The sequence below is a fragment of the Sardina pilchardus genome, chromosome 4, assembly GCF_963854185.1.
Source record: "Sardina pilchardus chromosome 4, fSarPil1.1, whole genome shotgun sequence".
NCBI lineage: Eukaryota > Metazoa > Chordata > Actinopteri > Clupeiformes > Clupeidae > Sardina > Sardina pilchardus.
The window spans coordinates 13,718,391-13,730,869 of NC_084997.1; the positions used below are offsets into that span (position 1 = coordinate 13,718,391).

The following is a 12,479-nucleotide window of genomic DNA, read 5'->3' on the forward strand; positions in this document are numbered from 1 at the left end:
GGCGTTCGCAATAATTTCACAAGCTAGTGGTGATGTCTTCTCTCTACGGGTTGGTTAAAGTTGGCTCCTTCTGTTTGGTCGGATAGTCAGTTCTTGTTTGCACTTCGACTAGGTAGGCTGAAGTTGTGCTGGGCTATGAGGGACTTCAAGGGTGCACTCCTTTTTATATGGAAGTTTCTCGGCTATACTTCGGACAGGAGGAAACAGGGTTAGGCTTTTTTTGCCTGATAGGTTGAAGGTTCTGTGGTGTGATCAAGTGGGCTGGAGTTGAGATGTGCACTGTCTTGAGATTGGGCGAGAGAACATGGAAACACCTCCACTACGACATCATCAGTGCCTCCCGCAGGTTTCTATAAATGTTCAGTCCTTCTGTAAATGCGTCCCACACTTCGCAGAGTTGACTGACGATTCTTCTTGCCCTGAAGAAAAACCTCTCCCAGATATCCATTCTGTTAGCTGGTGTGGAATTTATAGGTGTGGTTGTTGTCACCTCCACCAGAGTCAAGAGTGGAGCCGGTGTGGCAGGTTCTATCACCGGTGAGCGCAAGACCTCAAAGATCACACATAATCCACGAATGACTTTATGTACATTTCTTAACGAGTAAAAAACGTTCAATAAAGTATCCGCCATGAGAATACTGTTCGCCAGATTTATTACAGCACTGAAATCTTCACACGTTGCAACTTCATAGATTGCGTCTCATAAAAACTAAGGAGAAAGATACGACGACCACAGAATTTATTCTTTAAAGTTCGGACTGTAACGCTCGGAAAAGATGTTGGGTGAACAACCAAGGACATTTGTGCGTACAAATCCCTCATTAATGAGAAGAGTTGGACTGCCAAAGAATTTATTTCCTTACAGTTCGACAATTTTCCGCTTACACTTCGGACATTAAGCTTTTTGCCTGGTGGGTTGAAGTTTCTGTGTTGTGATAAGTGGGCTGGAGTTGAGATGTACACTGTCTTGAGATTGGGCGAGAGAACATGGAAACACTTCCCCTACGACATCATCAGTGCCTCCCTCAGGTTCTTATAAATGCTCCATATCTGTACATGCGCCCCACACTTTGCAGAGTTGACTGCCAATTGCTGTTGCCCTGAAGAAAAATTCTCTGCGAAATCCATTTTGTTAGCCGGTTTGGAATTTATAGGTGTGGTTGTTGTCACCTCCACCAGAGCCAAGAGTGGAGCCGGTGTGGCAGTTTTTATCACCAGTGAGCGCAAGACCTCAAAGATCACACATAGTCCACAAATGACTTTATCTACATTTCTTAACGAGTAAAAAACTTTAAATACAGTATCCGCCATGAGAATATTGTTTGCCAGAATTATTAGAGCGCTGAAATCTTAAATGTTACAACTTCAAGTGATTGCTTCTTACGAAAACTAATGGGAAGAGTTCTACTACCAAAGAATTTATTCTTTAAAGTTCAGACTGTAAAACTCAGAAAAGACATTGGGTGAAAGACCAACGCCTTTACCTGCTCAAAAATCATCCATTAATGAGAAGAGTTCAACTACCAAAGAATTTATTCTTTAAAGTTTGGACAGTAAAACTCGGAAAAGACGTTGGATGAAAAACCAATGCCATTTCCTACTCAAAAACCACTCATTAGCAACGGGTTTCCCACTCCGGGTTGACCAATTGAATATAACAAAATATCCAAGGAAAAAATAACACAAGACCTTCCCAACTATCTCACCATGTAAAAGCAGACACATTCAATGGCAGTTGTAGAAAATGACAATCAGTTGAAAACTTTTCCTCATGCTTTATTTTGGAAAGTTGTTGTATTACAACATTGCGCCATAGATGGCATACAAACAAAGAGCATTTTGATTTGATTCGAATTTGTGACCTGAAAAAGAGTTCAGATCTATCAGTGGTGATTTTGTCTCTGCCATCATTCCTAAACAACGTCACATGTATACATCTCAAGAATCACAAACAAGAGTTTTGAGTACATATTGGATAGAAAACACTGTCATCTTTTATCTTTATTTGCAAAAGTACGAGACAGCTACTTTCAATGAGGAAGTGAGGGGAAAATAAAAAGCAGTGTAGCCGTCTGTAATTTTCTCAATAAACGAAACAACTATACCACGTAGAAAAAACGGTCTGAAGGTGTCCCATGAACCGAGCCTCCAGCAATGCGTTCGCAATAATTTCACAAGCTAGTGGTGATGTCTTCTCTCTACGGGTTGGTTAAAGTTGGCTCCTTCTGTTTGGTCGGATAGTCAGTTCTTGTTTGCACTTCGACTAGGTAGGCTGAAGTTGTGCTGGGCTATGAGGGACTTCAAGGGTGCACTCCTTTTTATATGGAAGTTTCTCGGCTATACTTCGGACAGGAGGAAACGGGGTTAGGCTTTTTTTGCCTGATAGGTTGAAGGTTCTGTGGTGTGATCAAGTGGGCTGGAGTTGAGATGTGCACTGTCTTGAGATTGGGCGAGAGAACATGGAAACACCTCCACTACGACATCATCAGTGCCTCCCGCAGGTTTCTATAAATGTTCAGTCCTTCTGTAAATGCGTCCCACACTTCGCAGAGTTGACTGACGATTCTTCTTGCCCTGAAGAAAAACCTCTCCCAGATATCCATTCTGTTAGCTGGTGTGGAATTTATAGGTGTGGTTGTTGTCACCTCCACCAGAGTCAAGAGTGGAGCCGGTGTGGCAGGTTCCATCACCAGTGAGCGCAAGACCTCAAAGATCACACATAATCCACGAATGACTTTATCTACATTTCTAAACGAGTAAAAAACGTTAAATACAGTATCCGCCATGAGAATATTGTTTGCCAGAATTATTACAGCACTGAAATCTTCACACATTGCAACTTCATAGATTGTTTCTCATGAAAACTAATGAAACGAGTTCGACGACCACAGAATTTATTCTTCAAAGTTCGGACTAAAACGCTCGAAAAAGATTTTGGGTGAACAACCAAGGCCATTTGTGCGCACAAATCCCTCATTAATGAGGAGAGTTCGACTGCCAAAGAATTTATTTCCTTATAGTTTGGACAATTTTCCGCTTACACTTTAGACAGGAAGCTTTTTGCCTGGTGGGTTGAAGTTTCTGTGCTGTGATAAGTGGGCTGGAGTTGAGATGTACACTGTCTTGAGATTGGGCGAGAGAACATGGAAACACTTCCCCTACGACATCATCAGTGCCTCCCTCAGGATCTTTTAAATGCTCCATATCTGTACATGCGCCCCACACTTTGCAGAGTTGACTGCCAATTGCTGTTGCCCTGAAGAAAAATTCTCCGCGAAATCCATTTTGTTAGCCGGTTTGGAATTTATAGGTGTGGTTGTTGTCACATCCACCAGAGCCAAGAGTGGAGCCGGTGTGGCAGGTTTTATCACCAGGGAGCGCAAGACCTCAAAGATCACACATAATCCACGAATGACTTTATCTACATTTCTTAACGAGTAAAAACTTTAAATACAGTATCCGCCATGAGAATATTGTTTGCCAGAATAATTACAGCGCTGAAATCTTAATATGTTACAACTTCAAGTGATTGCTTCTTACGAAAACTAATGGGAAGAGTTCGACAAACACAGAATTCATTCTTTAAAGTTTGGATTGTAAAACTCGGAAGATGTTGGCTGAACAACCAAGGCCATATCCTGCTCAAAAATCACTCATTATTGAGAAGAGTTTGACTACCAAAGAATTTAGTCTTTAAAGTTTGGACTGTAAAACTTAGAAAAGACGTTGGGTGAAAAACCAACGCCATTTCCTACTCAAAAACCACTCACACTGTGAAGTCGACTGAAGATTGCTTTTGTCCTGGATAAAACCTTCTCCCGGAAAGTCATGTCGTTAGCCCGTGTGGAATTTTTAGATGTGGCTGTTGTCACCTCCACCAGAGCCAAGACAGGAGCCGGGGTGGCAAGTTTTGTTACCAGGGAGCGCAAGCACTCAAAGATCACACGCAAGACCTCATAGATCACAAAGATCACACGCAAGACCTCATAGATCTCACGTAATCCACAAATAACTCTAATGACTACATTTCCTATCAAGTAAAACATGTTACAGTATCCGCCATGAGAATCAGGTCTTCCTGAATCTTATGCTGTAGCACTACAATCTTAACGTGTTGCAACTTGATAAGATTGCTTCTTTCGAAAACAAATGAGAAGAGTTCAACAAGCACAGAATATAAAGAATAAAATTGAGAATATAAAAATCGGAAAAGACTTTCGGTTTGTGTTTGGTTTAACAACCAAGGCCATTTTCCACTCACAAATCACACATTAATGAGAAGAGTTCGACGATCACAAAAATTTAACGTTTTTTTTTTCCGGAGAAGAAACTCAGAAAGGACTTTCGGTTTGAGTTTGGTTTAACAATCAAGGCCATTTTCCTTTCACAAATCACTCATTTGACAGAGGAACAAAAGAAAGTCAAGTTTTATTTATTTCTGTATGATATAAAAATAAATTGTGTGTCCCATGAGCTAGTCAAGCCAGTGGTCATGTGTTCTCTCTATGGACTGGTTGGTGTTGGCTACTTCTTTTTGGTCGGATAGTCAGTTGTTGTTTGCACTTTGACTGGGTAGACTGCAGTTGTGCTGGGCTATGACTGACTTTAAAGGTGCACTCCTCTCTGTGGTCTCTGTGCACTCCTTTTTATATGGAAGTTTCTCGGCTATACTTTGGATTCGGAAAAACTGGTTTAGGCTTTTGCCTGGTAGGTGGAAGATTATTTCCGTACTTTCGATCCAGTAGGCTGGAGTTGAGATGTGCACTGTCTTAAGATTGGGCAGAGAACATGGAAACACCTCCACTACAACATCAGTACTTCCCTCAGAGGAGAGCTTCGAAATGGACCATACCTGCACATTGCACATGTATCCCGAACAGTGGACACATAATCTGAAGGTTTTGTTCCCGAAAAAAAAAACATTGGGCTGGAAGACGTCACGTCTAAAGTCGCCAAGCCAAAAGTAGTGCCGATGCACATTACAACAACATTTTGGGCTGTGTTTCTAGCTGAGGTCAGTTATTGATAATAAAGTTGAGTGAAAGGTAAGAGTCTACAGGACAAGAGCAGTAAGGGAACCACAGACTGGCCGTCATCTCACATCGAACAATTTTGAAAAGAGTGAACGCAAACTGCAGCAGTCTTACCTTGCTAGAGAGTGAGGAAAATTGGACCAAATGTGAGAGCACACACAAACACAAACACACACACAGATACACAAACACAGACACACACACACACACACACACACACACACACACAAACACACAGACACACACAGACACAGACACAGACACAGACACAGACACACACACACACACACGCACACAGACACAGACACACACACACACATACACAGACTGACATACAGACGGATGGAAATGACACCCCCTCTGCTGGAGAGTGAGTGAAATGAACAAAAAAATCCTTGCAAATGAACGCTGTGAACCTTGTGCTGACCTCATCTACCTCATGCCGTGTGTTCCTCACCTGAGCACGTCGTGGAAGGTGACGTCGCCTCCGTTGTGCAGGCGCTCCATCTCGTAGCACATGTGCTTGAAGAGCAGCTTGTCCTTGTCCAGGTCCACCTCCAGCCGGCCTCTCAGCAGACGCAACAGGAACATCACCCGCGACGTGGGGATCATGCCCTGAGAGAGAGACACAGAGAGAGAGAGAGAGAGAGAGAGAGAGAGAGAGAGAGAGAGAGAGACAGACAGACAGAGGGAGAGAGAGAGAGAGAGAGAGAGAGAGAGAGAGAGAGAGAGAGAGAGAGAGAGTGTGTTTAATGAAACCAGAGACCGCAAGACGTCTTTCTGTTTCACATGTCAGTAATTTTTAAAAAGTAAAAGTAAAATATAGGCAAACATTTTAGCATAAGGCTACACCAGGTTGCTGAGTCATTTGTCTGGCTGTCAGTATGACTGCCACAAGCACATTAACACAAATACAGACACACACACACACACATTTTACTCATTTAGCAGGTGCCTTTATCCAAAGCGACTTACAAAATGAGGTATATATTCAGACTACAAATGCAGAGGACACCTTAGGGAACAATAAATACTACGGCAATAAATATTACTATGCAGAGGAGACCTTTGGTAAAAATGATATTACACCAATGAATACTAACCACACACACACACACACACACACACATACACACACACTTACATTTTACATTTAGTTATTTAGCTGACGCTTTTTATCCAAATCGACTTACAAAACAGGGAAAATCTTATACAGTACTCACACACACCAGGGACGTAGCCAGAAATAATAATTAAGGTGTACCTGTGAGATTTTAGGTGGCCACACACACACACACACACACACACACACACAAACACCCCAACGTGTTAACATGCATACACAACCTCTCACCTCCCGTTTGTCGTCCACCATGTTCCAGATGATCTGGAAGTGGCGCAGGTCGTTGTAGCTCAGCAGCTGGTCCTCCTCAGTGGAGTAGAAGAGAGAGAAGTTCTCCACAATGATGGCTGCAAGCACAGGGGGAATTAGAGTGAGACACTCTTGTGGGAGCCACTGTTGTATGGGTTGTGCTCCACACACACACACGGACAAAGATACACATACAGACAAACAAACAAACAAACACACACACACACACACACACTCTCTCTCTCTCTCTCTCTCTCTCTCTCTCTCTCTCTCTCTCTCTCTCTCTCTCTCTCTCTCTCTCTCTCTCTCTCTCTCTCTCTCTCTCTCTCTCTCTCTCTCTCTCTCTCTCTAATACCAGTCTCCATCTCCCTATCCTCCACTGAGCCGAGGCTGTCATGGGATCCCATTGCTGAGCACTGCATACTAATACCCAGCACCAGCCTCGCCCAGGAGAGCACACTTAGACTAAGGAGGACGCTCCGACTGTCCACTTAGTGGCCTAACAAGTACGGTAGAGGGCTCCGTGTGGAGGCGACTTGTCCAGGGACGCGGCGGACGGCGGACGCCGGACTTACCCACGAGCAGGTTGAGCATGATGTAGGCGATGATGACGTAGAAGGAGCAGAAGTAGATGAGCGCGCCGGCGTAGTTGCCGCAGTCCGTCTCCCAGTAGCGCAGGCCGTCCGGCGTACAGAACGGAGGCTGCACCTGAGGGAGGAGAGAGAGGCACGGCACACACACACACACACACACACACACACACACACACACACAGAGACACACACACTGAAACCTCAACAGATGGGATTTTAGAACAGGGTGTTCCGCTCTTCAAAACAGACATGCTGAACAAAGATTAATTTTGCAAAAAAGACCTAATCAAATCACTGCATCATTAAAATTCTAATTCACAATTGTTTGTTTAACCTTTTAACGGAACTGGGTGTTCTTTTCAATTGTTCTGTTTACTGACAGAGGTTAAAAATATGAATATCTAAAAAGTGAAACAGTCTACAAAAGTTTTCAAAGAGCATTTTCCAAATGGACTGTCTCTAACAGTACTGGTCTGCCCGTTGTCTGACATTCTTAAATCCCCCCCCCTTCTCTCTCTTTGTTATGCTCAGTGGAGATGGCATGAGAGAGTGTGTGCTGTAGCTGGTGAGTGCCTCCTGCCCTGCCTGCACTACTGTGAAGTGCTCCAGCGCTCTCTGCCTTACCATGCAGTCATGCATGATCTTGTTCCAGTCCTCTCCGGTGACGATGCGGAAGAGCACCGTGATGGCCTTGCCTGCCGTGGAGAAGTTAGCGTGCCTGCATTCAAGAGCAAGCGAGAGAGAGATAGTATGCAAGAGAGAGAGAGAAAGAGAGAGAGAGAGAGAGAGAGAGAGAGAGAGAGAGAGAGAGAAAGGGGGAGATGTAAGGAAAAACACCTGCTGTGAGTCACGATAGTGAAGCATCAGGACCAGAACAAAGAGATCAAAATAATGGTTGGTAAAGCGATTGGCTTCAGGCGCAGGATTGACGACGTGCTGGAATCACACCTCTGGGAGTCACCAATCCTGCTCTGGCTCTGAGGGGCCCATTGTTATGCCAACACTGTGGGGGCCTGTTCAACTGTGTGGCGGGCGCCATAAATCTCAGCTCATATATGCTGTGGTGATACTCCTTCATCAGCTACACCTCTACCTCTCTCTCTTCCATCCCTTCCCCTCCCCCTCTCCTTCTCTCCCTCTCTCTCTCTCTCTCTCTCTCTCTCTCTCTCTCTCTCTCACGCACACATACAAACACACACATGCACCACATTTACTGTACACACTCAAAAGACCTGGTCCTGGCCAATTCTGCCCACTTGGCAATGTTCACATTTAAAAGTATGGGGGGACACAGGCACACTAACGCACATTTTGGCAAAAGTGTTGAAATCATACAGTACATACAAACAGCACATACATAACACACACACACACACACACACACACACACACACACACGCACCTGTTGATGTTCTCTCCATACTTGACGGTGCCAAAGAGCACGACGCCGGCGAAGGCGTAGCAGAGCAGCAGCAGGAACATGCCCACGATGATGAAGAAGCTCTTGTACATGCTCACCACCACCGTCAGCAGCAGCATCTTCAGAGTCACCTACAGTGGCACACCAGGCACACAGGACACAGCCATGTTCACCTCCTTACTTACCGTACAGTGGAGTGGTTAGTGGTTCAATCCTCACTCATACTGTACATACTGTACATCCACATACTGTATCTGCACACATTCGCAGCTATTCTATGGATGTAAACACTGCAACAAAAATCAACAGACTTGAAAAGGTTCAAATGTGGCTATGAACAGAATTGCTTTTATATTTTTGTTTTACTGTTTGTTATCAGTACTGGTCAGTAGTAGTATCAGTAGCAGTTAACCCATAACTATCGTGAATATTACAAACTGCTTTACAATCACATAATGTCTGCAACACCAGAATACTTACGTGCTTCCCACAAATAGTGAAGAACCTCAGGACTATCACGCATGCACCCATCATGTAGGTGTATTCATTCTGGACAAAGGTAGCAAAAGGATAAATCATTAGCATTACAATGCTTTGGTAAAAAACATCACGTCATTATATACAGTACCAACTACTCTAAAGAGGTGGTATGTTTGGAGATCTGACAGCCCTACAGGCCAGACCACTCACCAGTAATGCGAAGTGGAGGACGATCCATATGAGCCCGAGGGAGGTGACCAGCAGGTCGTATCTGTTCCTGCGGCTCTGCCAGTAGCCAGCTGGGGACATGGCGATCAGCTTCATGGTCACCTGTGCCATCACAAGAGCGAATGAGTTACCCGTGTTGAGGTGCTTAATTTACTGTAATACGATCTCAAATGCTTGTTATGATGAGAAGAAGTCTCCCTCAGTTTTGTCAGAGTGAACAAGGGAATGCTTGAGAGTATTGAAAGACATGGCTACTGAAACAGTTGGTCACACAGGTCACTGTAGGCCATGGCCACTTACCTCTAGCACAAATATTAAGGTGAAGACTACAGACATGGTGGCCAGGGGGAAGGTCACAGGGTCATCCACATCCCACTGAGGTTCAGAACACAGAAGAGAGGGGATGAAATAGAGAGCGAGAGAGAGAGAGAGAGAGAGAGAGAGAGAGAGAGAGAGAGAGAGAGAGAGAGAGAGAGAGAGAGAGAGAGAGAGAGAGAGAGAGGGGGGAGAAGGGGGGATAGAGAGGGGGAGATATTAGATGAAGTAACAGATTGTTTATTGACAGGTCTTTTGCTGCAGTGGGCGTGGCCTCACCTTGACGGACAGCAGCACGGACTGGGCCAGGACGAGGACGGCGATGCCCCTCTTGAAGAACGGGTGCTGCGTAATGTCGTACATCTTAGCGCGGAAGCCGCCATTCTCTACAGTCAAAGACAAAGACAAAATGCAGAGGTGACCAACCCGACCTCAGCACTGTAGCGGTCAACAGACTGACCGTATACATTCGAGAAACATCCAAGCGCTAAAACTGAGACTGTGCATATGACACTGGACTGCCGGACAGAGTAAAGCTTCACTGTATTCCCCAGGTCAATCACACACAGAGCTCTTTCTCTTGCCCTGTCCATCTCTCTCTCTCTCTCTCTCTCTCTCTCTCTCTCTCTCTCTCTCTCTCTCTCTCTCTCTCTCTCTCTCTCTCTCTCTCTCTCCGGCTGTAGAACGGGCCTGGTCGCTCATTACGAGATGCCATCCGAGGCGGCACTGCCGGCCGTCGGCCTGCAGCCATTGCTCACGGCGCATCGGGAGAGAGACTCCTCACGGGGAGAAAGTGCCCGCTAATGATGGTTGATGAAGTTGTCGGCCATCTTGACAGCCTATTTGTTCATCTCTCTGCCTCCGTCTTGGAGGAGAGGAAGAGCGCACGCGTGCACTCATCCACCCACACCAGCACCCACACACACCCACACACACCAAGAGCTAATGGGAGGAGATGAAGAAAGGAGAGCAGGAGAAAAGGCGGTCGGGTAGAAAGGTAGAGGAAGCGAGGGACAGAGTGATATGGAACGAAAAGAGGGACTTTGAATTGGACAAAAGAATCAGTGAGCATGGTGTGCGTGGGAGAGAGACAGAAAGAGAGAGAGAGAGAGAGAGAGAGAGAGAGAGAGAGAGAGAGAGAGAGAGGGGGGGGAGGGAGAGGGAGAGGGAAAAACAAGCCTCCTCATCCAGCTAGTACTGAGACTCACACATACTAATTATACAAGTAATAGTCAACCTCAGGACCTTGCCACCCTTTCTCAAACAAATTCGGCCTAACAAAATTATAAATTCAAAAAACTAAATTACTTATCACATTGAACTGAAACATCAAAAAGACTAAATAAATAAGCTTCAATGCTATTTGTCCCTGAACAGAGAGCACACTGTGGCAGACTACCTATCCACAGTCACTGACACCAGACAGAGAAAAACCTTGACCAGGTACAGAATAAGCAATCAGGCTATCGAGAAGGGCAGACAGACACAGGCAAACCTGGCTGCCCAGAGAAGACAGACTGTGTATCAACTGCAACCAAAGTGCCATAGAAACAGAGCTTCACTTTTTGGCTGAATGCTGCCAATGGAAAAAGATTTGAGATCAACTCTTTCTTAAATTCAGAGAAATAGACCCAGACCATCAGAACGTCCAAGGATCCAACCGTAAGAATATTGTAACGAGAGGAACAAAAGAGCGCAAGAGTTGCAGAAAGATATATAGAATAGATGCTTGCTGTAGAAAAAAGGAGTCACTTTATCAAAGTCAAACACACACACACACACACACACACACACACACACACACTTACATGCACTCCCATCCACACCATCATGCACACACACACACACACACACACACACACACACACACACACACACACTACCGTGACATGACTGTTGCATACTACTTACATGTATCCTTTGGCAATACGAAGTCAATTGTATTTTTTTTGTAATGCAGTGAAGCTCAATTGAATTGAAAGGTCATAAAAAAACCTTTAATAATCGTTGTAGGGGCCTGGACTGATCAAAAGCAAAACAATTAAACCTCTTCATCCCTAACTGACAAAACAGCTCCCCTAACACATCCCTCCAGACTCCCTGTGATGATATGAGAGGGCCTTCAGAAGGCTTGGTCTCTCTACCTCTAACCTTCTCACCTTCTCTCGCTCCAGCTGGTTCTGTGCTTTCTGAGGATGATTGAGAAACAGAACTCTAACACTTCACTCTTTCTGTCTTGGTCTGTCGGTCAGTCTGTTGGTCTCTCTCTCTCTGTATGTGTGTGTGTGTGTGTGTGTGTGTGTGTGTGTGTGTGTGTGTGTGTGTGTGTGAGTGTGTGTGTGAGTGAGCACAGAGCGCTACACTAACAGACAAGGGAGGCGGTAGTCTGTCTGGCTCGGGGCTGGAGCTGCATCTGAGAGTGGGCATTACTGACGGCCCCCAGACACACAGGCCAGAGACCTCAGCCCTCAAGGCAAAGCGGCGTGAGTGTGTGTGTGTGTGTGTGTGTGTGTGTGTGTGTGTGTGTGTGTGTGTGTGTGTGTGTGTGTGTGTGTGTGTGTGTATGTGTGTGTGTGTATGTGTGTGTACTGGGCCGACAGAAGAGTCTGACTCACTAAACACACACTACTCCACTGAGGGCAATACGAGACAGAAGATTCTATATTGTCAAGAAGGAGAGAAAAGGGCAGCTAGTGTTTTAAATAAGACGACACACAGTACTTAATATCCTTTGAGCAGGAGAAAGAACTCGGTAATGCAATTTCTGTTATTAGTTTCTGCGGAGAGCGACAACATACAATTGTCCAGTCACACTGTCAATATGTCTTCAGGGAGATTCAACAATTTTTATTGTTCACCTACATGCTCTGAGGTCTAGGAGAGGGGTAGAGATGAACAGAAGTAAGTAAACAAACAAACAAACAAACCAACACATCAGGGACACCCAGGGCGTTGTGTGGTGATCAAAGGCCCAGTTCATTTCATGTTGCTTGTTTGTTATTTTTTTCACTAGGCGTCCTGTCTTTGATACACCTGCC

At 45.0% G+C, this 12,479-nt stretch overlaps 1 protein-coding gene across 1 annotated transcript in view; it reads right to left on the bottom strand.

The window, feature by feature from the left end:
- The window catches only part of nalcn (sodium leak channel, non-selective), a 116,951-nt gene that overhangs the window by 12,583 nt on the left and 91,889 nt on the right, over positions 1 to 12,479 (bottom strand). The window contains exons 31-39 of the mRNA XM_062533425.1: positions 9,721 to 9,827; positions 9,427 to 9,501; positions 9,109 to 9,228; positions 8,899 to 8,967; positions 8,401 to 8,549; positions 7,623 to 7,716; positions 6,981 to 7,113; positions 6,388 to 6,503; positions 5,491 to 5,648 (exon numbers count right to left, since the gene is read on the bottom strand). Of these exons, the coding sequence (XP_062389409.1) occupies positions 5,491 to 5,648; positions 6,388 to 6,503; positions 6,981 to 7,113; positions 7,623 to 7,716; positions 8,401 to 8,549; positions 8,899 to 8,967; positions 9,109 to 9,228; positions 9,427 to 9,501; positions 9,721 to 9,827 (1,021 nt within the window). The remainder of the gene's footprint in view (positions 1 to 5,490; positions 5,649 to 6,387; positions 6,504 to 6,980; positions 7,114 to 7,622; positions 7,717 to 8,400; positions 8,550 to 8,898; positions 8,968 to 9,108; positions 9,229 to 9,426; positions 9,502 to 9,720; positions 9,828 to 12,479) is intronic.